Source organism: Lissotriton helveticus, chromosome 1_1 (genome assembly GCF_964261635.1).
Source record: "Lissotriton helveticus chromosome 1_1, aLisHel1.1, whole genome shotgun sequence".
In the NCBI taxonomy this organism is placed as follows: Eukaryota; Metazoa; Chordata; class Amphibia; order Caudata; family Salamandridae; genus Lissotriton; species Lissotriton helveticus.
Window position 1 is genome coordinate 704,293,791 of NC_136057.1, and position 27,645 is coordinate 704,321,435.

The 27,645-nt window shown below is 48.5% G+C and overlaps 1 protein-coding gene across 1 annotated transcript in view; it reads left to right on the forward strand.

The window, feature by feature from the left end:
- Nucleotides 1–27,645, forward strand: part of LIN7A (lin-7 cell polarity scaffold A) — a 499,534-nt gene that overhangs the window by 331,649 nt on the left and 140,240 nt on the right. Inside the window, exon 3 of the mRNA XM_078674233.1 lies at nucleotides 3,052–3,123. Coding sequence (XP_078530359.1) covers nucleotides 3,052–3,123 — 72 coding nt within the window. The remainder of the gene's footprint in view (nucleotides 1–3,051; nucleotides 3,124–27,645) is intronic.

The following is a 27,645-nucleotide window of genomic DNA, read 5'->3' on the forward strand; positions in this document are numbered from 1 at the left end:
CCTCACTCATCGCACACCAAGAATTGGGCATGGGTTACATTTCGGATGAGGTGAAGATTAGGCCTATCACCGCCTGGATTAGAATATGGACTAACCCAGAGGCTGAACTATCCAGGGAAATTGCAAAAGACTGTTTGCTAAGGGACAATGCACTCCTAATCCCCTGGTTGAAATATGTTAATGTCACCTTGACAACTATTCACCGGTCTCATTTGTTTCTTGACCATGCTTTGATTACAAACAATTGTAAAATGACAGTGAAGAAACTGTTACTAGAAAGCTTTGCAGCCGCCAGACTAAAAGCAGGGATACTTAAGAGATCAGTAATAGCGCACAATCTAGTAGTCAACGGGGTGGGCATGGAATCTTATCTGTTTTTAATGTATAATCAACAGGACAGATTTTTAATGTGCCGTTTTAGGCTCAATCTTTTACCTAACATTTTAGCCTACCCTTCAGGGTTTACTGTCACGATTGAGCAGAAGGGTGCCTGCGGCTGCGACAATAGGTCTCCGCAGGACACCCTTCATTTTGTACTTTTATGTCCATTTTATCAATTGCCTAGGCGTCGATTTCTGGTCCACATACTTAAAAGACAGAAAATACAACATGCGAAATCAGCCCTGTTGTTTTTACAAAAAGCAAATGATATGTATACCCTGTGCGCTATTTCAAGTTTTCTAAAAATAGCTGTTAGATTAAGAAACAAACACAAGAAATTAACCTCAGCATGAACTCTATCGCTGAATTAAGATTCATGTACAATGCGCCCAGCCAATGTTTTTATCTAATCTTTTTTAATACAAGAATAATGTTCAGAAATGTAATTTAATAACATTTTAAGGACTGTTTAACATGTATTTTTATGATGATTTTTAATTATCGAAATAAAAAACGAACTGAACTATTAAACCACGATCTAAAAGCTTGGTCGGAGATACATTCCTTCAGAGACAACAGAAAATTTGTTTGGAGGATTTTGAGAAGTTGCAGTCCGGTATAAATTATGTTTTATTAGACAGACACCTATAAATTATGGTTTTATCAAACAGTCACCAGGGATTGAATTTTATTTACTTACTGTTTTAAACATTGAGCATAGATTTTTTTTCTCATTAGATTACATTTCAAAAATATACGTTTTCTAGCTGCATTTCCATGGCAAGGTTCGTGGCTTTCAACTCTCCATAATTGTATTTGTGACAATGTCTCCAATCAAACACAGTGCACTTTATGCTTTTCTGTAAGTTATAATCTTATCATTGGAAACAGATTTTGGTCCTAATTCTGTGCCCTGCTAATTTTAAACAATATAAGATAGCATTAGTCTTTTTGCAACAATTAATCGGTGTGCGTACCTGCATTCCAGTAGTACTTTTTATCTGTTGTGCCTTAGCTACAAGGAAGAGAGGTAGAGGTCATCAGTATGAAAGTTTTAGTGTTTTATTATATGTTTTTTTCTGAATTTCGTTTTATGTACCTCGATTGGGAAATATCTATTACAATGCAGGCATTACAACGTAGTGCCTCTACAACATAGTCAGTACCACGACTGCCACGTCACTACGAGTTCCATTACAACGCAAGTCAATATAATGACTTTCTTTAACTAATGCAGTGTTGGACTGGTGTTGGATTTTAAGTCCAAACCCCTCCCTACTGATTCACCGAATAGAGTTGGAATAGTAATTTAAACTGTCCAAAGTCCAGCGCTTCCCTACAGCAAGTCGTTGTAATGACTTGCGTTGTAATGGAACTCTTGGTAACGACACAGTCGTGGTATTGACTGCATTGTTAAGCCACACTTTGTTTTGGCATGCATGGTATCAAATGCTATTTATCTCCATTCTATAATAGGAAATTAAATCTTGATGTTGTTGCTATATTTCTGTTATGGACTTATTTTAATTGTATTGTACAATTAAATGTGCTTTTATGACTATAATGAAGTCCAAATAACCACAATGATGAGTACTCCACTAGCCTAAGCGAAGGCATGATTGACAAAGCCTCAAGGATGGATAACGATGGAACAAAGTCAGTAGTAGAAGTGATGGGGGGGCAAAGCCCATCTGTGTATATTGTTAGGAACTATTAGCCCAGATCTAAAATCAACCTTGACCAGAGGCTTATGTTATGAAGCTTTTGTACCTTTCAAAGCTTTAACCAAACTCAATCATTGTGGAGTAGAATTTTTTAACTAGCCTGATGTGAAAAAAGGAATTGTTAAATAGAAGTGGTCAGAGGAAGGCAATAAGTAACTGCCTACCTCATGAGTAGATCCGCTCGCAGAGCATTCATTGGAAGTTACTAAGGGGTATGAATACCGTCGGTGTTTTCTTATAAGTTCTGGAGTGTCCTACAGTTAGTGATGACTTCTATGGTAGGCGCCTGCGGGGGCCATGAAGCTAAAATATAATGTTAAATTATTCTAAACATGGCGTGAGTTGGAATCATTGAAGTGGTTTTTGGAAATCAGCACGAACAATGCACGATAGTTGAAGTGTAGTTGTAGGCTGTTTTGAGCTTTAGTTCGAAAAATACAAACTAAAAAATGGTATAGAGCCTCAAAGATTTGTGTATTCCAAGCGCTTTTTAGGTTAATGCTAATTCACGTTGGCCTATAGCCTTATTTTCAAAGATGCAGCACACTATTTCGTCCCCAGCATATACATAAAAATACCTGATTTGCTCAAATGAATTTGCTTCAGATTAAATCATTATGTGTCTGCCCTAGTGTATTTTTCCTAACTGTAAATAAATCTCACTTCAAAAGCTCATCAGCTGAATTTTTATTCCGTGGAAATGAGTTATTTTTTGCTGATTGTAAAATTATATTTTAATAATTATGCGTGTTAAACATTTGTATAGATTTGTCGTTTGCCCTGTGTACTTGTTAAGGGTCTATAGTTCTTTAAAAAAATGTTGTCAAGAGTTATGGATCATATTCGCCTTGCGTTGAAAATTAAAATGAAAGAGCATGCACGCTCATCTGATAACAAGTCAAAGAATATTCTCATGTTGTTTTCTTTGTCTTTGTGGACATTTTAGGTGTATCAGTATATGCATGAAACCATATCTGTAAATGGCTGTCCGGAGTTCCGTGCCCGTGCTACTGCGAAGGTAAGTGGTGCTAGAGCTTTTCAATGCGTTTGTTACTCCTGTGAATGAATACCTGACTGTGCGTGTGTGTTTCAGTTATTTTCGTGTGCACAGTGTAGGAACTTTTAGACATCAGTGGCAGCCGAGAGCCTAGAACCAGTTCTCCTTCTCAGGTACTGTAACAGTCGTTAGGCAAACAAGCATTTGCAATGCAACTTGTTATTGCATTTGGGAGAGTTATAGGTATTGAAGTTGTAAATAACAATGTCATTTACCTACGTGTTTTGGAGTGGAACGAATGTATCAATTAATCAATCAATCAATCAATCAGGGCATTGTAAAGTGTGCTACTCACCCGTGAGGGTCTCAAGGCGCTGGGAGAGGGTTGTATTGCTCCGTTCAGCCGAAGAGCCAGGTCTTGAGGGTCTTCCTGAAGGTGTCCAGGGAGGGGGTGGGTCTGTTGTCTAACGGTAGCTCATTCCAGGTCTTGGCTGCGATGTGAGAGAATGATCTTCCGCCTGATCTAGTTCTGCGAATCCGTGGGGTTTCAACCAGTGCGAGTTTGGAGGATCCCAGGTTTCTGTTGGGTACGTGGAAGTTTACTCTGCCGTTGAGGTATTTGGGTCCGCTGTTGTGCAGGCACTTGTAGGTGTGAGTGAGGATCTTGAAGATGACTCTCTTCTCCACGGGGAGCCAGTGGGGTCGCCGCAGGTGTTGACTGATGTGTTCGTGCCGGGGGATGCCTAGGACGAGTCTAGCCGCGGTGTTCTGTATTGTTTGCAGTTTGTGGAGCATCGACTTGTTGATGCTGGCGTAGAGTGCGTTGCCATAGTCAAGTTTGCTGGTGATGAGTGTGTTGGTGACCGTTTTCCTCAATTCAGGGGGGATCCATTTGAAGGTCTTTCGAAGGATGCGGAGTGTGTTGAAACAGCTGGAGGTGGCTGCGTTGACCCATCGGTTCACGGTGAGTGATGAGCCGAGTATGATGCCGAGGTTCTTTGCGTGGTCTGTGGGGGTGCTTCCGAGTGCGGTGGGCCAACAGAAGTTGTCCCATGCTGAAGGGGTTCTTCCGAGGACAAGGACTTCTGTTTTCTCTGCGTTGAGTTTTAGGCAGCTGTTGGTCATACAGACTGCCACATCTTGCCTTCCTCTCTGTGGTGGGTCTTTGGTGAGGGAGAGGATGAGCTGGGTGTCGTCTGCGTAGAATACGATGTTGAGGCCGTGTTGTCGGACGATGTCTGCGAGGGAGGCCATGTAGATGTTGAAGAGGTTCGGCTCATAGATGACCCCTGTGGTACTCCACAGGTGATGTCGATGGGGGCGGAGAGGACCGGCGGTAGTCCTTTGGCTGCTTCCGGTGAGGAACAAGCTGATCCGGTCTAGGGCAGTTCCTTGTATGCTGGCCATGCGAAGTCTGGTCGAGGAGGATGAGGGCCGCGGAGTGGCCCTGGTCCAGGAGGGTGCGAATGTCATCTGTGGCGGCGAGTAGGGCCTCTCGGTGCTGTGGTTGGATCAGAATCCGAATTGGGACCAGTCGGTGGACTGGTGTCAAATCAACCAGACACCTTCCACCATTGCGCAAATTGAAGGGGAAGGATTAATGACCAACATATGCGGTTGCAGCTCCATAAGAACACTATCCTCCTGTCTGGTACGAGTGCAGATGGCCGAGTGAGGTTGCGAAGACTAGTTTGTCCTTATGCAGTGGCTTTAATATGTATGACGCCCTGAAGAAATTGCCCAAAATTTCGATGGCAATGAAACATGTCGGCAAGTAAAGTGGTGTTGGTTGGATAGTTAGTAACCACATCTACTTTTTTAGATCCCACACCCAACACAAGAGACAGAACAAAATTGCATATCTGTGTTGTCGTGTGGTTTATATGTTGTTTGACACTTTATTGGTTGTCTTGTGGTCTTCTTTCACTGCATATCTTCACAAAACACTTTCCTTTTGTGTTTCTTGGACACATTTTTCTTTTCCGAGCTTGATGGTGCCAATGATGAGAACAGGGCAATCCTGGTGAGTACATGCCAGGTTCCCGTTGGTGGTGCGCCCGTGAGGTGCCATCTCGCTCCCACACACTTTTTTTGTTTTCCTTGTATTACAGTTTGACACTAAGGTGTGTGTGTTTTTGTTGTCTCGCAACTGGATTTTTACTATTCGGGAATGGGCGATTGTTAAAGGAGGCACATTTCTAGGATATACCGACTACCCTATAACTAATGGAAGGGGAGTAAGTTTTGTAATAATCATGCAATAATTGGTATACCCAAAAGGGATGAATTCATAAGTGCCTACAAGGTCTAGGTCTTTTGTGTACTAGTTGCATTGTGAGTGGAGGGCGACCTATGACTAGCTTTACCCTCTAAGCTCCTGTTTGTTTCAATACTTATAACAAACTATAACAAATCTGGGGACAAAGTAAGAAATATACTTAGGAATAACTGGAAGATCCTGTTAATGGACGAAGATCTGAAAAAGATACTGCCAGAGAAAACAAATGTTACCTATAGTAAAGCACCATCACTGGGGATCTTCTGATTAGGTCTTATTTAAAACCGACTGATCCTCAAACCAACACAGTGACATGACTCCCAGCTCCCACTAATGGCTTTTTAAATGCACTTAGTGCAAGGCCTGTAGACATGGCATAAATAAGAGTGAGTATAAAACCATCTATGGTATGACAAATAAGATACAGGAGAAAATCACCTGCAAAACAGAATCAGTTGTATATGTCCTAGAATGTCAATGTGGCACCAAATACGTGAGCAGTACAATCAACAATCTTAAGCTCTGTATACTACAACATCTGAGGGCAATCGCAAATAAGGACTACCAATATGCAATGGTGAAACACATATGGGAAAGGCATGATGGGAAAACAGAAAATATTAAATATTCTTGCATCAAAAGTGTACAGAAAAAACCACGAGGAGGTAACACGGGATTAGAGCTACGTTGTGAATGATCTAAAAAGATTCTCTTACTAGGTACAGGGACCCCCAATGGGCTAAATACTGATGCTGAACTATACATCCACATCTTATATAGCTATGGTTGCATGGGGTCCCTCAGCATCTCTTGATCCTCACACACAGCCTATACTCTATTCCACTTGGGAACATGGATACTTGAAGAATGAACACGCCGTTGATGTGTCTATGAGTTAACAAAAGAGACTCTGCATTTGCTCTTACCCATGGGATCAAAATAGTTTTAAAGTGTGCCAATTTAATGGTTTAAATCATTGATGGTTTCTTAACAGATAGGGTGGTCAAGAGGACAGTGGACATCAACAATACAATAATTGAAGTAGATTGCTGGGCATATGAGCATATAATTCTCTATACATCTCCTCTTTGACTTTTTAGATGTTACACTCCCTAACAGTCTATGGAAATCAGGTAGCCTGAAGCACTTTAATATCTTATGATAATGTGCTTTAAATTTAGCCTTTTTACTCCTTTGATTGTTGACTAGCACTTTAAAGCTCAGTTAAATCCGTATTTTAAAGGGCTATGTGTTATCACTGACACTCTTAAGATCTGTGGGACCTGATTGCTTAAGCTACCAATACCAGCTATGACAGACACTGGTTGGACAGTTCCGCTAATATACCAACTAGTTTCAAGTAGCTAGGGGTGTATATCACCAAAGACAGAGCGGAGTTCCTCTCTAAAAACCTGGAGCCCCAGCTGACATGCCTGACAACGGACGTGGGCCACTGGCGTACGCTGCCTCTCTCCCTCATGGGACGTGCCACAATGTTCAAGATGCTAGCACTGCCTCGACTCCTCTATATACTGCAAAACACACTGTATCCGATTCCATCAGGGGACTTTAAACGACTATCACAGGCGGTGTGGACTCTACTCTGGGATGGCGGCAACCCCCGGATTGCGCTACGCAAACTTACAGGGGGGTGTACGATGGGGGGCTGGCCCTCTCAGACGTGCATCTATACTATTGGGCCTCCCAGCTGCAGGTGTTCTATGACTGGGTGTATACCAATAGGTCGGAGCCTGCATGTAGGGTAGACCGGTTGGTGATACCGAGTGGAAATTGCGAGCCACTGTTATATGCCCACAGGCCGCGAGCGGACTGGCCCTTGCATACTGGAGTGATGGTTCCATGCTGGAGGGAGGCGAACACTTTTTGGTGGTGGACGGTCTCCCTGACTGGTAGAACCCCCTTATGGCTCGGTAAGCAGTTGGCAGAGGTGTCCAGATTGAAGGGCTTTCGGGGTTGGAAACTCATAGGCATTGCATATCTGGGATGTGTGGAAGAGGGTCTCCCCCCACTCGTTTGCATACCTGAAAAAAGAATACGACCTGCACGACTCACAGCGATATCAGTACCTGCGCTCACACATTCGGGGAGGCACTTCCATTCCAGAGTATTACCCCATGGAGGATCGGCTACTCCTAAATCCCATCCATGAGAAGCCTACTTCCACTATCTACCGAAAAGCTCATAAACAATATGCCTGACCCTTTAGTGTTGTTGCGCGAAAAATGGGATCGAGACTAAGGTGCATTGGAGGATGACGACTGGCAGGATGCCCTGCAGAGCCCACGGGAAATTGCGATTCACGTCCGGTTCCGGTTAGTACAGCTCAAAATTCTGCACCGCATGTATTACCCTCGCACCCATTTGTATACATGGGGTGGGAGTCAGTTGGCCCTCTGCGCGCGGAGATGTTAGGGGGAAGGCTCCTACTATCATATATTGTAGGAGTGCCCTGAGATAGTACCCTTGTGGACCAAGGTCACGGACACGATGGCGGAGGTGATGGGCCCTCCGGTACCGAGGGAACCCAGGTGGTTACTACTAATGATCAAGGGGGCCACTGACTGGACCAGACATGGGCAAATCTGGCTGGCATTGGCGGCCGGTGTCGCGAAAAGAAATATCGCCTGTACCTGGGGGGGGCAGGCTCCTCCGCAATGGGAACAGTCTGTGCGAGATCTTGATTGGTGTCAGAGAGCGAACAAGATCATCTATAAAAGTAGAGGATGTAATAAAAAATGGAAAAAGATCTGGGGTCCTTGGAGGAGATACAGGGAGAGGTGGGTGGACTGGGATCAGGGTTTTCAACTTGAACGTCTTGCTTGTGGTTAATGCTGGTCATACTTTATATTGTACACTGTTAACCTATCACATGCTATTTGAACATTGTGCTGTAATGTCTACTGATATGAGCGATGTTAATAAAAAGAGTTTTAAAAAAGTGTAGAATAGGCTAATCCCTGATTGACACATTTCCCTTACCTATAGATCCCGTGTATACTGTACTCTATGTACCCAGGGCCTGTAAGTTAAATGTCAGTAGTCGACTGCAGCACTTATCATGCCACCACTAAAGTGATAATAACTCCAGTTGCAAAAATTTCAAACTGCAAAGTTCAAACAGGCAAAATAAATGTTTGCCAGGGCTAAACCTTCCTTTTTAATACCTATAAGTCACCCATAAGGTAGTACTTAAATGCCCATATGGCAGAGTGCATGGTATTTAAACAGTAGGGAATGTGTACTAAAGTTTTACTTATTCTGGCAATGAAAAATCTCCAAAGTAATTTTGCACTGTGGCAAGGCTGCACTGAGTTATATTTTAAAACCCTTAAATGCATAACTTCAGTTTGGGAATAGTACAACCGTGATTCAAGGATTCAAATAAATAGTCATTTAAAATCCAATCTAAGGGTCAAGTCTGATTTTAAATTACTATTTTGAAAATGCCACTTTTAGAAAGTAGGCATTTCAGAGTAAAGCCTCTAGTAGCCTTTTCGTAGTCAATCCTCAATTGTCAACTGGCAGCCTGCTGGCAGGTATGCATGGCTCCCTGGAAATGGAACAAAAAGGCCTTGCCAGGGAGGAGGTGTGACCTCCTCACGACAGGATGGCCTGGAGGGTGTGCCCACCAAATGCATAAGCTACAAAGGTGCATCCCTGTTGCAGGCAGATGTAACTTGCACCTTGGCCCGCCCCTGCTGTTGTCCAATTAGCCTGAGTGCACCAATCAAAGTTTGAGGAAAATGTGTTCCAGAACTAGTGTGCAGTAGGAGTTCCTCATTTCCCTAGGGCACACCTCATGGGTGAAAAGAGAAGAATGGTTCTGTCAAATTGGTTTTAGGTAGAGAGGGGCACTGTGGAATTGTTAATAGTAAGACACACAGGATGTGCTGCAAAATTGTGTAGTGGTACCCCTAGGAACTTTTACTCCATTGGTTAGGGAGTGGACAGGCGTCTCTCCAACCCACAGGCTGGCACTGGCCATAAACATGGTACCCTCAGTACTCTCTTCAGAACCTCTTTGAACTTTTGGAACATAGAAAAAGGACTTCCTTTGCTGTTTAATCTGTAGTGAGAAACACCAAAGGCTGGACCTGCTCCCCACTTATACCCAGGACAGAGGAGTGCAGTTCAAGGCATAGTTGGCTAGCATCCTTTTCAACTCTAGGAACACAAAAGCTTCAAGAATCCTAAATCTCTGCTGAGCCTAGCTGACCAGTTCCAACTGGATTTGCCATGGACCTTGCTGGTGGCTTCTAGAAGATTGAGTCCTAACCCACAAGTGGTATCCAAAAGGTCCCGAACACTTGTCTGGTGTTAGAGTGCACTCTTTCCCCATCAAAAACTGCAAGACTGGGCCTTATAAACTTCTTCTAAACTTTCTGCAAAAAGAACCAGTGACTACCACCGGACAGCTGCCAACCCGCAGTCACCAACATTGAACTCAATTTGCCCATTTGCCCTGCTGAAAGGATCCTGACTTCCACAAAAGTTTCTAAGTCTGAATGTAGAGAACTTCACCTGGGCCCACAACAAAGACACCTTCCTGGGCCAGGACTTTATCCGCTTGCAGTTTTCCTGCTGTTGATATCAAGACCCTTGAACTTCTTGTTGGAGCCTGGGTCCTGCAGTTAAGCCGGTCACCATTGATGAGTCCCTCTAAGGATCCAACTGTCACCATGACCTGCATACGACCTTGTGGACAAATACTTTTCATTAGAAAAATTACTAAGTCAAAAGGTGAACTTTTCACCTAGAAAAACATGGTCCTTGTATCTGATCCACGCCCCATCATTGTTGGTGATAACTTTTGACTTTGACCTGGTCTAGCGCAACCAGATGCCCGTGGTTGGCACTTTGTGCTTTTTGATGCTAAAAAACTCTAGAGTTTTGAAAAATCATGTATCTGGTTCTTACATCAATTTCTAGTAATGTTGGTGTCTATTTGCTCATTGAAATGTCTCTATTTTTCTAAATTTTTATTATGTTGTGTTATCTTCTTTTTACATGTTTTGGTACTGATAAATGCTTTACACATTTCTCCTGTGCTACAGCTACCAATGGTTGACCTCAGATTTGAAATATTGAGACCTAACTGGAGTTGGTAAAGAATTGTGCCATTATCACTTTATGAGAACTAACAGCCACTTCCACTATTAATCCACTTTCTGACCGCAACAATTTGCATAAAGTCATACAATTACAAATATAAGTTGGCAAAACAATACATATCCCCTCATAAGTGAGTATAAGAGGGATTCTTACAGTGCAAGTGTTCTACCCCAAGGTTTGTCACAGATGTTAAACAACATCAAGAGCCTTGCCTTTTATGGTAATCAGCACAATTCAAAGTAACTAAATATCTGTGTACAGACTTTACCAAAATGTAATAACAATTCATCCCTACAGGCCTATTGACTTCAACATATGCTTTTCACAACAAATAATTAAAGCCTCATGCCTTTGCTGAAACTTTTCATAATACCAGATCAGCCCTATAGCATATGACAAATGGCATCGTTGACTTTTCACAATATCCAATTCAGGCCTACTGTATTGTTCATAAGCTTCCCAACAAAGGGCAATGTGTAATACAAGCACTAATGTTCTGTAGATTCACACAACTTTCTGCCCAATTAAATGCTGTTGTAAAGGATATCAACGTGGAGGAGAAGCCAAAGCCCTCTCCCCAGTATGCTTCTTAAAACTTCTTTTCTGTTTATCACTTAAGGTCTAACGACTGCTGCACTTATAAGCCAGACCTAAAAAACAACATGAAAACAGTGGTTGGAGGAGACTTAAAAACGAATTCGGAACTTAACAATTTATGTAAAAGACTCACCAGTTATAATACTATCATGAAAAAGTCTTTAATAGCGATAAGTTAGCAATAATTCTGTCAGAAGGGATGGGTAAGCAACATGTCAGTGTATTTCTCTACCTAGCAATGCTGTAAATTCACTACTCAATGGCTTTAACTTCCACAAATGTACAGCATCTTCAGGAAACAGCTTCTTGTGTTGTATGTGCCTGCAGCAAAAGAGCAGATGTTCAAGAATTAATCTGAAAATAAATGTACAATATATAATTATTACAATTAGTTTTAGAGCGGATCATACCCTGACATGTCTCAGAGCGCTGCACATTTAGCAAATACAGTATATAATACATCAGAATACAAATCAACTCTGATATGAAAGGGTTACAAGTCAGGCACTGTTTTGTAATGTATTTGTTTCACCATATATTTGTATTACTTGTAGGCTACATTATGGGTTGGGGTAACCTTTGTATAAAATAGGCAGACATTCATGTTTGCTTTTTGCAGATTTGATCAGTTATGGAAAATATGAACACTATCGGCCTGCATTCACAAAAATAAACTTACACATTTGTGTAAGTTTAGGCTTTATCAGTATTCACGAAATTGCATTTCAAATGTACGTTAATGAGTGCGGAACCTCCGCAGTCAGGGCAGAGAACTCTGCACAATGAAAGATAAGACAGGCCTATCTTTGTATGTGCGGAGTTCTCCCCCCCTCCCTCCTCGCCGACTAAGGATGCTCCATGCTCACAAACTCACTATTAAAATGCAGGTCTGTGAATACTGAAAAAGTACAAACTTACAGGAAAGTGTACATTTACCTTTGTGAATCAGGACCCTAATTCTCCTGACTTCCCCTCCCTTCGATCCTAAATGCTAACAATCATCATAAGGTAAGCATGGCAAGTTTTGAGGGGAAAGGACCAGAAGAGAAGCTCCCTGTAGGTATTTCCTCTGGCAGGCTAAGAGGAAGGAGGTGGTTGTTTTCCTGTGAGCTGCAGTGAATGAGATCCCAGACCACCCAAAGATAAGACCCCGCAAAGCCAAGCATGTTTCTTTCAGTAAGGGTACCATTGGCTGACCTGGCCTGAGCATCAAGGCCATCATCAAAGAAAATGTGTGACATGTAGTGTGTAACAAACCAGCTAAGCTTTAAAACTATGTTAGCAATAAAGAACTTAAAGGTGCACATCAACGTTAGAAAGAGAAGCATTTAATAAAATAAAGAAAGCGAAAACTAAGGGGATTGGACAAGAGCCAGAGGTGTGAAGATTCAGCAAAAGGGAAACATATCACTCATTGTAAAATAATTCACATTTGTTAAACTTCAATGGAACTGGAAATATAGCCAAAATGTGGAAGTATCCTTCGGAGATGTGACCTTGATGTATACAGTTCCAGAGCCAATCAGTGAGCACATGTGGTTAGAATAATGTTGGTCACTGTGACTTGGAAAACCTTTTATCTTCACACTTAGAAATATTATGTGGTAAGAAAATGTCAAGTGGGACAAACACGGATGGTTTTACATGCAGTATTTAAGGGGGCTTTAATATGTGCGACCAAAGCCATTGTTTAATGCTGTTCAGTTAGTGTTAAACAATCAACACTGGACATACCAACTACGTGTGGTCAGCTAGTAAGTACTAGAAGCAAAATTGGACCGTGCCATTGATCTCAGTAAATATTTCCATGTCAATAAAATATTTTTATTTAAAAGGCTCCATGAGATTGGCATTGCTTGGAGAAAGACCGTCCTGAACACCTTTTAAAAGAAAACTACATCTCCGAATGGGACATATCAGTGTGGGTAACTGATCTGGTCAGTTCCTGGCTAAATTGATTCGTCAGCTTCATCTCTGTCTGCTGAACCATGCAAATTGAAGCTTTTGGACAATAAATCAGGATCATATTTTTAAAAAAATAACTTCTGTATGCAAAAAGGACTTCACCTATCATTTTTCTAATTGACTTTTTCTGGACCAACTGCAAGCATATATGTCAATTGGGTCCATTTGATAACAGTTGCTGGGAGATCCAGTTATCTGGATCCTGTGAAGAGTTCAGCTGCCTCTTCTGGACCTTCAAAATCATCGTCGACTTTCGGTTGTTTGGAGGCAAGTTCTTGTAAACGTATGCAGCTGTCCACAGCGTGGCTTGCTTAGATATCACCACTGTGCTGGCAGGTTTCCAACTCAATCATATAAACGACCTTGTCCAGATTTGCAAGGCAAACCCTACACTGAGTACGCAATCATTATTTCCAACCTCGTAGAATCCCCGTCCTCATTTCTTCTGTGCCCTTGACACTGCCCGGTTGTAACATATGAGCAAGCAGAAAACTGAAGACTGACATCAGGAAATTACAGAAGGTGGAAGGTATTTTAAAGTAAGTTGTTTCTGAAGAAGAAAAAAATCTAAAAACTTTGGTGGATGGCTTTCAAAACCGACAGAAGCCATCCACCAAACTTTTTATACATTGGAGGGAGGTGAATCCTTTGAGTGTACAGAGATGACCCTGGGCCATCGATCATCCCTAGATTTAAAGGACAGCAGTTCACCATCTTGACGGGTGCATCTGTTGAACAGTAAATGAAGCACTAAGTCTAAGGTCAGGAATTATGAACTGATTACCTTTACTGGGGCAGAGTGATGACAAAGTGCACATTACAGGACTCAGGCCGAATATAAGGGTACATCTATACTAGATTTGATCAATTTAAAAGAAGTGCGAAATTTCATACCAAAAATGTAAATCCTCACCAGTAGCTTTATCCTTTGTTGTAGATTTATATATGTTTTTTTGATATAGCAGAGGTTTTCAGGAGTACTCATGGAAAGCTGCGACTTTAAAAGTTTTTCTAGAAGTACTCATGAATTCCTTATGTGAGTTCCATGTTCGTATGTACTTTTATACGTGTCTGTAGTTACATATGCAAACATCCGAGTAAATCCGCTTGATGACTTTTTAGACATATTATTTTATATTCAGCATCATATGCCCATGCGTTCAAAAAGAATATTCAAAAGGAAGAAGGGTATGGATTGAGATGAGCGGGGAGTGGGCCATACTCATGACAATTTGGGGGAATCTCCCATGCCAGTTCTGATTCTCCCAAAAGCTTTCCTCCTGTCCTTGACATGAAGAAGACCACGACCATTTCCAAGTTGGGTATTGGTTAGGAAAACGTTTGTGTATTCTGTTTCCCCAAGCAATTACAATGGCAGTTGTGCCCAGACTTTCAGCGCCTGCAGGTCATTACCTACTACTTGCTACTAATTTGTACTTGTACTTCTCATTATCATTAAACATTCAGATTCCAGTTTCAAGGTGATTGAAACACACTCGGGGCACATTCTCAAGCCCCTATTGCCACGGGAACATCACTTTTTTGACGTTCCCATGGTGATAGGATCAGTGCCTTATTCTCAAGGCAGCATTAACCCACTTAACGTGGCTTTAAACCCTTCAGCGCTCATGACGAGTTCAGCTCGTCATGAGCTACAGCGCTCCGGTGCTAATGACGAGCTGAGCTCGTCATGACCGCGCCCGTTCCGTGGAACACTCGCATGCTGGGCTGATTCCCTTGCAGTGCTGAGCGTTCCATTGGAACGGGTGTGGCCATGACGAGCTCAGCTCGTCATGAGCACCGGAGCGCCGTAGCTCACGACGAACTGACCTCGTCATGAGCATGGGGGCGCTGTGCGCGCCCCCTGCCCCCCAGCTCAGCGGGGGAAACAGCCCTGCATGGAAGGGGTTAAGCCACATTAAGTGCCTTGAGAATAAGGCCTTTTCACGCTAAATTTAGCGTGAAAGGGCCGTGCAGTGGGTGTTGCGGTGGGCGTTCCACCACAACACTCATTGTGATCGACGCTGCCACTTATTATCAAGGGCGGCGATAATAGGTAGCAGCACCGAACTTAAGACCAGAAAAATCCTGGTCTTCAGTTGGGGAAACGAGGAGAAATGCTTCATTTCTCCTCGGTTTTGGTTTTTCCATGTGTGCTGCCTTGTGCAGCACACATTGAAAAAGCAAAATGGTATTTCAGGAATGTTCATGTGCAGGAAGGGGCACCTTCCTGCACATGAACAAACCTCCCCTGCACACAGACACCCTTGCCAAGGAGGCTAACGAGTCGACTCTCACCACCACTTCATTGAGAAAATCCCCCTCAATCTCTTGTTGCTGAGGATAACACTGTGAGTGTGTCTGCTTATTACTCACTTCAATAGAATGCCCGATATAATTACTAAGCGTTGCAATATAGGATTTTTTCTAAAATACATTTATGATATAAAGAAAGGAATTCAATATTTCAAGAAACGTAGAAGGGTTAGTTTGCAGCGATAAGGTCTATTTCAGAAATGTTTAAACTGCAACAAGAATCTGTGAAAGAGAGATCGATCGATAATAAAACTGACATTATTCCTGTAAAGGTTGACTTGCAACTCTCCTCACTCTTCCTTAGGCAAAAAGTAGTCCTCAGTTATTCTGGGGGAGGCAAAATTTAATGAGCCCTTGTCGGGAAGGTCGAATGCGCTTTTCTTGCTGATGGCTACAAATTGTCTGCTGTTGACAGAGCTAATCTGCCCTGCATAAAAGGGACTCCGCTGGGCAGAAGTCTTAATTAGACTCGAATTATTGATATATATGACATTAATTGCAGCTCAGTTCTCCAGTTTTACCAGGCGATCCAACTGGGAAACACATACTCACGAGAATCCCATACGACCTATATAAATGGCCATTGATTTTCTAAAAAAAAAAAGCTGTTGATTAGAAATTGTATTGTGGTGAATATCTGCCTTATGTTCAGCCATGGACGAGTCACTGAACCACGTTCAATGTTAAGATTGGATATTTTAAATAACATTTTGATATGCCCCACAACATAGACCTCTGAACTAAATAGCAACGGATCAGCTCCAAGAGAAACTCATATTTCATCATTCTAATGAAAAAATATATTTTGTGTCAACGTTCAGTAATGGTTTCAATTCCGCATCTTAAACCCCACGTTATCAGCCAAGAGTTTACTGAGTGCTTCTTAATTACTCGATTCCAAGTGTTGTTTTCATGTGGCAGTGATGTCTGGGACGAAGAGGGGATGCCGGCCCGCGTGCCTCTTCCCGCTCATTCCTTATTCATGCAGCTGAGCCGGCTGTGCAGAGGGCCCTCGTGGAAGCACGGCCTCTCCTGGCTGTATCTGGGCTGTCAGCGCGAGCCATCTGACTGCATTAATGTTAGTGATGGGAAATGCATGCATGCTGCAGAAGCCGGGACTGCAGGAGTATTAGCCTGCTGCCTGGAACGAGCCGCTGCTTCTACACCTTTATGTTTCCGAAAAGATCCCTCTGTGCACGCTGCTTGCAGTGCGCACCGAGGGCCGATGGCTTTGGCGAGGCGCTGGAAAGTAAAAGCGTGCTTCCAAAATAAGACGGTGCCTGGTGCCGCTGCCTATTTAAAGACGCACCAAAATAATGAGCAGCCAAGTTTCGGTGGTGGGGGTAACCTATCTGTCTTCATAGAGCTGGACAATGAATTATGGATGTTCATACATTCTGAAGCATTGTCAGAAGCGAAACCCTGACAGCCCTGGGTTGATGTTTTTGAGTAGGCTGTGCACAGTGTAGGTGCAGGTGAGCTGCCAGGCAGGAGAGCGTACAACGGAAGAGCCTAATGAGAACTCTGCCTGCCAGTATGTCTCTGGAACAATGGGGATTTGGGGGGGTGGCCGACCAACGGGAGGCTCGCCCCCCCGGGGAAGTTTGGGGCACCAGGGGAGGGGGGGGGAGGGGGAAGTTTGGCACACGGGGATCGCCGTAGCGGCGCTTTTGGGCTGGTTGGGCGGTTTGGGCTCCTTTTGGGCTGCTTCTGGACGGGGGGCTATATAGCCGGCCATTTTGTGTCACCGCGCACGTTTGTGGTGCGGTGACACAGCAGCCAGGTCGCAGAAATATTTTGTCGCGTGGGAGTTGGGGCCCAGCGGTTTGTGTGGCGGCGGTGCGCGGTTTTCCGAGCCGTTGTGTCACGCGGGGGCGTGTGAGGCGCTCAGGCGGTGTGAGGAGTGGTGACCTGTGTCGGCGGTAGGGGGCGTGCGGACTATTGATGGCGGCGACGGACCCGCGTGTCGTGGAGGCGCTGCGGCTCTTGGAAGAAGCGGGCCGCATGGACTTGATGCGGCCCGACTTGAAGGTGAGGCCGCCGCGGCGCGCTGCCATCGGCGCCGCGGCAGCTGTGGCGGCGTGCGACCCGCCGAGGTCGCGGGTTGTTCAGCGGGGGGGGAGGGGGGGCGGGGGGGCGGATGGGGGCGGCCGGGCGGCGAACAAGGCTCCGGCAAAGGCTCCTGCGAAATCAAAGGGGGGGGCGCGGAAGGCCCGGCAGGCGGGGCGGAAGAGGCCGCTGGTTTTTGTGACCGGAGGGGAGGGGGGGGTGGGGGGAGGACGCGAGGAGGTGAGAGAAGTGTTAGAGGCACGGCCGGGTGGCCTGGGGGGTGTGGGGGAGGGGGGTGGGGCCCGGATAGTTGTGGCTGGGGAGGGCGGGAGCACTGGAGGGGGGGGGCGGGGGGGTGTAAGTGCGGCGGGGCCTGCGGGAGGGGAGGGCACAAGTGGCAGTGGGGAGCGCGGGGAGCTGGTGGGGGTAGGGCTGGGGGGGGCGGTTTCGCCGCTGCTCATTGAGGAGACAGATGTGGAAGAGGAGGGGGTGGGGGGTGGGGGGGGGGAAGACACGGAGCTGGACTGGGGTGGGTCATCGGCGGAGATGGGGGGGTGGGGGCGAGGGGGCGGTCGTCGCCGGGGCAGGGGGGCCGGGGGGGGGAGAGGGGCCGGGAGGGGGAGAGGGGCCGGGGTAGAGGGAGGGGTGAGTCGGAGGCGCTGGGAGGCGTGAGGGGAGGCGGCGGCTCGACCAGCGAGGGGGGTGGGTCGGGGTGGGCGGTTGGGAGGGGCGGGTTTGAGGAGGGGGCCGGGAGCAGGGCTGGGGGTCCGGGCGGGCTGGTGGCGAGTTTTGGGGGGGTGCGGGGGGCAGTGGCGTGGCCTGGGGGGAGGCAGGGGGAGTGGGGCGTGGAAGGGGGGTGGGGCCGAGTTGGGGTTTCGGGGGGTGGGGCGGGCCGGGGGGATGGGCAGGGGAAGGGGGTTGGGAGCTAGGAGGAGGGAGTGTCCCGGCGCGGCGCGGAGGCCATTCGGCGGGATGGGGGAGGGGTGCGGCGATGGGGTGGGGGTTTGGCGGAGGGGGCAGCGCGTGGGGGGGCGACGGGGGTGGTTTTTACCCTGGCATGCTGGACTCCACCTTTTTTCCTTGGCAGGAGCTGTTGGTAAGGCGCTCGGGGGAGCAGCATGCGGCTCCCACCCACCGAGTGGATGGGCCGGCTCTGTTTGGTGCGGACGGCCGAGCTCCAGCGAGGGACCTGGCTCAGGGACTTGGCGAATGGAGGCGAGACGCGTCTCCGCCGGCCCCTCCCCGATGGGTCTCTACGGCCGCCGGGGTTGGGGGAGTAAGGATGGACACGACTATTTCTGAGTTGCCTGCGAGTGTGGTGCATAGGAGGGGGAGTGTGGACTTGATGGATTTAATGCGGGTGTGTCGTGAGCGAGCGGGTTTGAGCCGGGTGGAACTCCAGTTGGGGGGCCAAGGTGGTGTGGTACCGGCGGATGGTGAGTCTGAGGAGGAGGGAGAGATTCGGGAGGATGGGGGGGCTGGTAATGGTGTTGGAAGTGTATTTCAGGTGCCGGCACGGCAGGAAGCACCCAGAGTGACGGCCCCCTCGGCTCCACTGGTTAGGCGGCGGGATCCAGCAAGGACGCCGACCTTGACGCCAGGTAAGACAGGTGACGGCGCGGGGAGCGCTAAGAGGCGTTGTGTGCAGGTGTCCGTGGGGTCTGGGGGCGATGGGGAGGATGGGTGGCGGCTGGTGCGGGGACGGTATGTACAGGACGCGGGAGTCGGTACCGAAGGCGCGGGGTCGGGCGGGGCTGCGCCGGGCGAAGGAAGCGGGGTTGAGGCGGCCGGCGACAAGGCGTCGGGCGGAAAGGAGGCGGCGGGGGGAAGTAAGGAGAGTTGTGTGATTCCGGTGCGGAAGCTGCCGTACATGGGGTTGACCAAGCCGCTGGGGGCACATTCCTCCGCGGCTACGAAGGAGAAGATTTGGAAGGGGGAGTACATCGATATTTTGAAGCTGCTGCATAGGGAGTTGACATCGAAGGAAGGGTCAAAAGAGGAGGAGCAGGAGTTGGCTAGGCGCCCAAAGGTGCCCCTGACGCTGGACAATTGGTCTGCGGCGTTCCTCATTTACGCGAGCGTGTATTGCGAGAAATTCCCGGACAGGTGCGTCGCGCTCTTTAAATACATGGATGTGGTCCGGAGGGCGCAGGTGACATACGGCGGGTATGCTTGGTCGCACTACGACGAGGAGTTTCGGGCACGCATGGCGGGGGACCCCGAGGCCCAGTGGGGGGAACTGGATTCTGATTTATACCAGCAGACGATGGGAGGGGCCAAGTTTGGCCACACCATCTACACGGCCAGCGGTTTGCCGCTGGCGTCCCCCCCTTTGCGGCGCGCCCCACCCATGGGGGGGTGGGTCAGGGCGCCTCCGGCAGCCAGGCCGCGGTCGGGGCCTGTTGGGATTTCAATAGGGGTGCCTGCGGGCGGGCGGCGTGCCGTTTCCGGCATGAGTGCTCTTCGTGCGGACGGAACCATCCGGCGCTGCGGTGTTGGGGCACCGGGGGCCCCCCAGGCCAGCTGCCTCCGCAGGGTGGTGGATTTGCCAGAGGGGGTTCAGGCGGGGGGAGGGGTGGGGGTAGAGGGGGGGGAGCAGGGGCTCTGGGAAAAGGCTCGTACGCCGGTTAGGATCGAGCGGATGGAGCCCTGGTTGGCGGCGTATCCGCGGGCGGAGGATGCTGCAGTGCTGCGCCGGGGTTTTCGGGAGGGTTTTCGGTTGGGGTACGAAGGTCCCCGGATTGCTCGCTGGGCGGAAAATCTGAAATCAGTGAACGCGCACAAGGGCATAGTGAGAGAGAAACTGTTCAAGGAGGTCAGGGAAGGGCGGATGGCGGGCCCCTTCACGGCGCCGCCGCTGCCAGGTTTGATCATTTCCCCCATCGGGGTGGTGCCTAAGAAGGAGGAAGGGCAGTTCCGACTGATACAGCACTTGTCCTGGCCGGAGGGGGAGTCGGTCAATGCGTACATTTCGGCGGATTTGGCGTCTGTGACGTATTCGTCGGTGGACGTGGCGCGACGTCTGGTTGCGGCGGCGGGGCAGGGTGCGCTGTTGGCAAAATGCGACATCAAGTCGGCTTTCCGACTCCTTCCGGTACACCCGGCGGATTACCAGTTGCTGGGGATCCAGTTTCAAGGTCACATCTTTGTGGATAAGGCGCTGCCGATGGGGTGTTCCATTTCATGCGCACTATTTGAGCGGTTCAGCTCCTTCATTCAGTGGGTTTTTTCCAGGCGCACAGGCTCGGAGTCAGTGACGCACTATCTGGATGATTTCTTCCTGGTGGGGCGGCCCGGTGCGGCGGATTGTCAGCGGCTGCTGGATGGTTTGGCCGGGTTGATGGGGGAATTTGGGGTTCCCCTGGCGTCAGAGAAGACGTGCGGTCCCAGTACGGTGTTGTCCTTTCTCGGTATCGAGCTCGACTCGGTCGCCATGGAAGCACGCCTGCCAGAAGACAAACGGGTGGCGATGTTGGGTCTGGTGGATGACATGTTGGCGAGGAGGAAGGTGACGGTGCGGGACGTACAGGTGTTGTTGGGACATTTGAATTTTGCGTGCCGCGTGGTGCGGGCCGGACGGACGTTTTGCCGGCGTCTGGGGCTGGCGCTGTCGGGTTTGCCATTGCCACATCACCATGTGCGCCTCTCGGCAGGGATGAAGGAGGACCTGCGCATGTGGCGGGCTTTCTTGGAGCGTTTCAATGGGGTGCCGATGGCGCCGGCGGAGGACTGGGAGTGGGAGGTCACCATGTACTCGGATGCGGCGGGCGTCGGTGGTTTCGGCCTGTACTGGGAGGGAAAATGGTGTGCGGAGCAGTGGCCGGACCACTGGCAGGCGGGTGGGAGGAGCATTGCGTTCCTGGAGTTGTTCCCCTTGGTGGTGGCAGTCACGGTGTGGGCAGGGGCGTTGGCACACAAGAGGGTGCTTTTTCGAGTGGACAACATGGCCGTCGTGCAGGTGGTGAACAGGCAGTCGGCTCGGGATCCGCAGGTACTGAAACTGATGCGGGTGTTTGTCTTGCGGTGCTTGGAAAATGACATACTGTTTCAGGCGCGCCACGTTCCCGGTGTGGACAATGACATTGCTGATGCCTTGTCTCGTTCACAGTGGGAGAGGTTCCATGGGCTAGCCACGGCGGCGGAGGAAGTCAGGACGCCGGTGCCGGAAGAACTGTGGTCGGTAGGCGAGGCCGGGTCTTTCAGTTGGTGAAGACGTCGGTGGCTGTGTCGACGTGGAAGGCTTACGAGCTAGCGTGGGAGGAATTCCTGCAGTCAGGTGCGGTGCGGCGTGGGGACAGGTGGCAGCGCGAGGAACAGGTGGTAAGATTCATGCTGGCGCTTATGGACGGGGCTTGTCGCGGGTGTCTATTGCGGGAAAGTTGTCGGCGGTGGCTTTCATGGGGAAGATGTGGTGGGGTTACCCTCCGTCGGCGGGGGAGTTGGGAACCAGGCTGCTGGAGGGGTGGGCGAGGGAGAGTGGGGCGACGGTGCGGCTGCGCCGTCCCATTACGGCGGTTTTGCTGGCAGGAGTGATTGGCGCGCTACCAGAGGTGTGCAGGGATGTGGGCGAGACGGTGCGTTTCTCTACATTGATGTCATGGCTTTTCTTTGGGGCGTTTCGAGTGTCGGAGCTGCTGGGCGCGAGGGGGCGGCGGGGGGTGTTGTGGGGAGAGGTGGAGGTGCGGGCCCAGGAAGTGGCAGTGTGTTTGAGACGCTCGAAGACGGACCAGCGGGGGGTTGGTACTTGGGTGGTGCTGGGGCCGGGCGACAAGGAGGGGGTGTGCCCGGCGGTTTGGGGCAGGAGGTTGATGGCTGAAAGTGGCGTGTCGGAGGGGGAGGTTTTTGGGCGGGGTGGGGGGGAGGAGTGACGGCGTCTCAAGCATTGTGGGTCTTGCGGCGGGCACTGCGGGTCTTGGGGGAGGATCCCCTGGCGTTCGGGACGCATTCTTTTCGGATTGGGGCGGCGACGGAGGCGGCACGGAGGGGTTGGGGTAAGGAAGAGATACAGAGGCTGGGTCGGTGGAAATCGGACGCTTACAGGACGTATGTGAGGTTGAGGGAGGCGGATGGTGCGTTGTCGCAATGATTCCCGATTCTCATATATGTGTCTTTGCAGGTGCTGTGGCGGGGCCGGATGTGGCTGTCCTGAATTTGTTTATTGTGGGACATTCGTTCGTCAAGCGGGCTGAACGAGCGGAGTGGGACAGGCATCAGGCTCTCAATTTGGGATTGGATCCGGGGTTGTATAGATGTCATTGGAGGGGTAAAGGGGGTAGGCGTTGGCATGAGTTATTGCCGTTGTTAAACACGTTGGTGAAAGGGGGGGTGTGCCCGGATGTGGTGGTAATTCACCTGGGCGAGAACGACTTGGTGCAGTGCAAGGGTTTGGCGCTACTCAAGCAAATGAGACAGGACCTGCAGGAAATCAGGAGGCAATGGGCGGGCTGCCATGTCATATGGTCGGAGTTTATTCCCAGGCGGGTGTGGAGGGGAGCTGAGCGCCCAGGGGCCATAGACAGGGCTCGTAGGAAGATCAATCGTGAGATGCGCGCTTTCTGCGCCAGGGAGGGGGTGGGGAGGATGGAGCACCCGGAGTTGCGCTATGGTGCAAACTATTTCTTCTTGGAGGATGGGGTCCACCTGTCCAGGTACGGCATGGAGCTGTATATAGTGCAGTTAAAGGAGGCTTTAGATGGGGCCCTGGGGGTGGTCAGGTATCCCAGGAGACAGGAGTCCTAAGGGGGGGGTCGAAAGTCGTAAGCGACTTTCGAGTGGCGCTGTCCTAAGGAAATAGGGTGGTTGGCTGGAGGCCTGGGACTGCATGGTAGCGGGGGTTTGGGGTCATGGAGGTCATTAGGGGCATCTAGTAGAGGGGCAGGTTGATGAGCGTATGTTGTTGTATTACTGTTGCAATGTTCGGGCTTACATTTAGGGGTGGGGGTGGGGGGCTGTTAGGCAGTTGTTAATTAGTGAGCAGTAGTTTTGTGCGGCACAGGCCAAGGGGGATGTGTTATACGTGCACCTGATTCCAATAAAAGCGGCCTTTTTCACACACTTCTGGTGTCAGTGTCTTTGCTTCCCCCCCCCCTCACCTACTGGTGTGCCCCAATGGGGATTTGGGGGGGTGGCCGACCAACGGGAGGCTCGCCCCCCCGGGGAAGTTTGGGGCACCAGGGGAGGGGGGGAGGGGGAAGTTTGGCACACGGGGATCGCCGTAGCGGCGCTTTTGGGCTGGTTGGGCGGTTTGGGCTCCTTTTGGGCTGCTTCTGGACGGGGGGCTATATAGCCGGCCATTTTGTGTCACCGCGCACGTTTGTGGTGCGGTGACACAGCAGCCAGGTCGCAGAAATATTTTGTCCCTCCCTCCCTCCCTTTTTTGCAGGGTTTTTTCGGCATTTTTAGGCCCAAGGGTTGTTTCCCTTTGCGGGGTGGGGGGGTGGTCGAGGATATGGTCCCGAGGGGCTTTTTTGGTTGATGGTGCACTATTTAGGTTTGAGGTTGTGTTTTTTGTCGCTGGAACAGGTGCGTTGTGGGGCGCTGTCCTAAGGAAATAGGGTGGTTGGCTGGAGGCCTGGGACTGCATGGTAGCGGGGGTTTGGGGTCATGGAGGTCATTAGGGGCATCTAGTAGAGGGGCAGGTTGATGAGCGTATGTTGTTGTATTACTGTTGCAATGTTCGGGCTTACATTTAGGGGTGGGGGTGGGGGGCTGTTAGGCAGTTGTTAATTAGTGAGCAGTAGTTTTGTGCGGCACAGGCCAAGGGGGATGTGTTATACGTGCACCTGATTCCAATAAAAGCGGCCTTTTTCACACACTTCTGGTGTCAGTGTCTTTGCTTCCCCCCCCCCTCACCTACTGGTGTGCCCCAAATTGACTGCTTGAATACAGCCTCTGCAAGATTAAATACAACGGACATTTCTCATTTTTTGCTTGACATAAGCAGGCATACAGACAAGCCATGGAGGAGCCTTGTCCTCTGAAGGATAACCATGGCTGGTAAGAGTCAGGCACCGACCTTGCAAACGTGACTCTTCAACAATACAACTTTCTTTTCAAAGTTCGTGACGTGCTACACATTCCTCTGTGTCCCTCATTTGCCTCTCTGCCTCTGTTCTCAACATTTACACGGATGAGCATATTTTAGTGTACAACCAGTGGGTTTAATTTACCCTAGAAATATACAATCTCCACCTGGTTATATTTATCACCCAAAGCAAAAGAGTTAGATTTGGAAATATATTTGGTTTCAAGATCTTCACGTTTTGACCCCCATTTTGCAGGAAATCTCAAACTAAGCAGTAAGTATCATACTCGATAAATTAATCGATCTCAAATTTTGTTGGGTGCATTCACCATTAAATAAACTTTGGGCCACTCATAATGCAGGTTTTAGAAGGTCTATTGCCCCTCTATAAAGGCGATTTTGGGGAATTGCTATTATCTGTATTATGTTCAGTAGCACTATTGGGCATCAGAGTTCATAGTGACTAAGAACTAGGGGCCTCATTTACAAAGTGCATCCGTTTGCTTGGGCCAGAACCAAATGTCCTTGCGCCACCATGGATGCACTGTATTTACAATACAGTGCTCCATGGCACAAGGATTAACAGATGCGTCAGAAATTCGAACACATCTATTGACGCAAAAGTGACGCATTGCTGGCGTTGCTCATGAAAGTGACGCAACTCCAGCACTGCACCACAACAGATAGGTGAGTCCCATTCAAAAGCCCTGTGCCATTCCTTATGCCTGGTCCTAGCAGATGTAGGGATTCTGATGCAGTGAAGGTGTAGAGTGACGCAGTGAAAGGTTGTAACTTTCACTACATCAGTTCTACATGGATTTTTGCAAGGGAACGCCCACCCTGCATACATTATACCTGACGCAGGTATAATGTGGCGCAGGGCTTTACAACGTGGCGCATCTCCCTAGATGCATCACGTTGTGTTGCAAAGTCATCCTGTGCCCTGGGCACCCTCCAACTTTTTGCTGACTGATGCTGGTGGTAACTGATTTTGACTGACCCTGGACTCCGCCTAACCAGGCCCAGGGCCAGTGCTAAGCTGAAAGGAACACATTAGAATGCAGTTTTAAACACCTAACATACACTAGGGTACGCTATGGTATGGTGGGGTACCCCTGTAATTGGCATGACCTATCCCATAAGCCCCTAGTATATAATAGGGCAGGTGATTGAAACTACCTTGAAGTCCCCAGTACCCTGGGGCATGGCAGTTTATAGGCCAGCAGCTTTTTCTGCACTTGCATGTGTGCACTGCTGAAGCCTGAGGCCAGTTTAAAAGCAGCACTGGTGCCAGGACTGCTTTAAAATGTAAATTGTGCTCAAACTCGACTTTGGTGGTAGGGGCACTTGAAAATTGAAAGGGACCCCAGGGTCTCCCGTAGGTATTGCATGGATGGGGGGGGTCAGAAATGTATAAGGTACACCCTTATAAAATGAGTTTTTATATGTCTGGGTAAAGTGACATTTCACATTTCACTCCCCACATTGTATTAAAGTGCTGCTCAAATTCGACTTTGATGCTAGGAGCACTGGGTAAGGAGGATCTGCAATATTGCTGCAGATTCAGAACCCGTAAAGTCTCCCCTAGTTGCACAGGGGGTGGGGGTCCTGTAGAAATTAGGGACATACTTATGAAATATGTTTTATAGCCCTGGCACTAGAAACCTGTCCCAAGTCATTTTCCCCATTGCAAATCCCATGGCCCATAGGTTAACATGGTAAGAAGTTATTGATTAATAACTATTGATAGGAGAGGACTAGCCGGACCATTCAAAAACTTCCCAGAATGGTAATAGTACATCCAACAATATTATATTGTTGGATTTCTCCTAAAGTGTACATACAGGAAGTTATAAGACTTTCTTGTTTGTAAGTCCAAATTCAGCCTTCCGTGGTCTGCCCTGATTGGTCAGATTTAAGTGGATAAGCCAGGCTGCTTCCAAGAGGTGATAAAGAGTCCCTGGGGTTACCAACACTGCTGGGAGGGCAGTGTGCTGGTCCATAGGAATGCCAGGCCAGGGGGTGGAGTCATAAACCATGCTCTTCAAAGGCAGAGGGGAGGCCTGGGTGTCAGTTACACTTTTACACTTTTGACTAGGTTAGGCTTAAGAAAGGTATGTGCAGATGGTAGGGTGAGAGTCTATGGAAATAAGCCATCCCAGGGAGTGTGTTTAGCCAGCTCTTACCTCCTTGCTGGAAAATCAGCCATTATGGATTTGGAAGAGTTGATGCACTCTGGGACAAAATAATGCCACACTCTACAGGAGTTGGTCATAACTATGAGGAGTTTCCCTTATCTCAGTGGTCAGAAGTGACCTGTTGCTTAACCCAGAGCATTTTGAATAAGTATCTGAGAGAGGCAGAGCCCTCCAGATCTGTTGCTTGAAACTGAGTGACGCAAGAAGTAACCTGCTAAGAAGATTTTGCTGTGCGAACCTCTGGAGACTGCACCATCTGAAACTACAGCCCTGTGGATTATCTTGCTGGAAAAGAACTAAAGAGTGGACTCCCTGAAAGCTACAGGTTAAAAGAAGCTCAACTGGAACATCACCAACTAAATCTACACCTTGGAGACCCATTGTTAGATCTGGGGGTCTCTAGTTGGCAGAGGTAGGTACCACTGTCCAAATAGGGACCCTTGCTTCTAGTCAGGGCAAGGAGATAACCCTCTGAGATAACCCCTGCTCACCCTCTAGGTAGCTTGGTACGAGCAGTCTAGGCTAACCAGAGGCAATGCGTAAAGTATTTGTACCAACACTCACAGTAACACAGTGAAAACACCACAAACTGACTCCACAACAGTTTAGAAAAATAAAGGTATTTTAATCTAAACTACACAAGACCAAAACGACAAAAATCCAACATACACAGTTCAAGAATATGGTTTCAAAAGAGTTCTTAAGGTTGCGTTAAAATTCTTTAGGTTGCGATAGAATTCTCTACGTTGCGATAGAATTCTCTACAGATGCGTGAAAAGTTCACAGTTGCTTCACGTTTACTCACAGTACCTTTTAGTTGCAACAAAGTTCCAAAAGCAGAAGCTGGTGCGGTGGAAAACAAGCGATGCGTTGCTCCTGAGACCCTGGGGAGGCGGTTGCGACAGCCCCGCTGCAGCAGCGGGCGTATTGCGACGAATCCGGTCTGTATGGGGAGGAAGGCCACTTGTATGGATTCCAGTGCG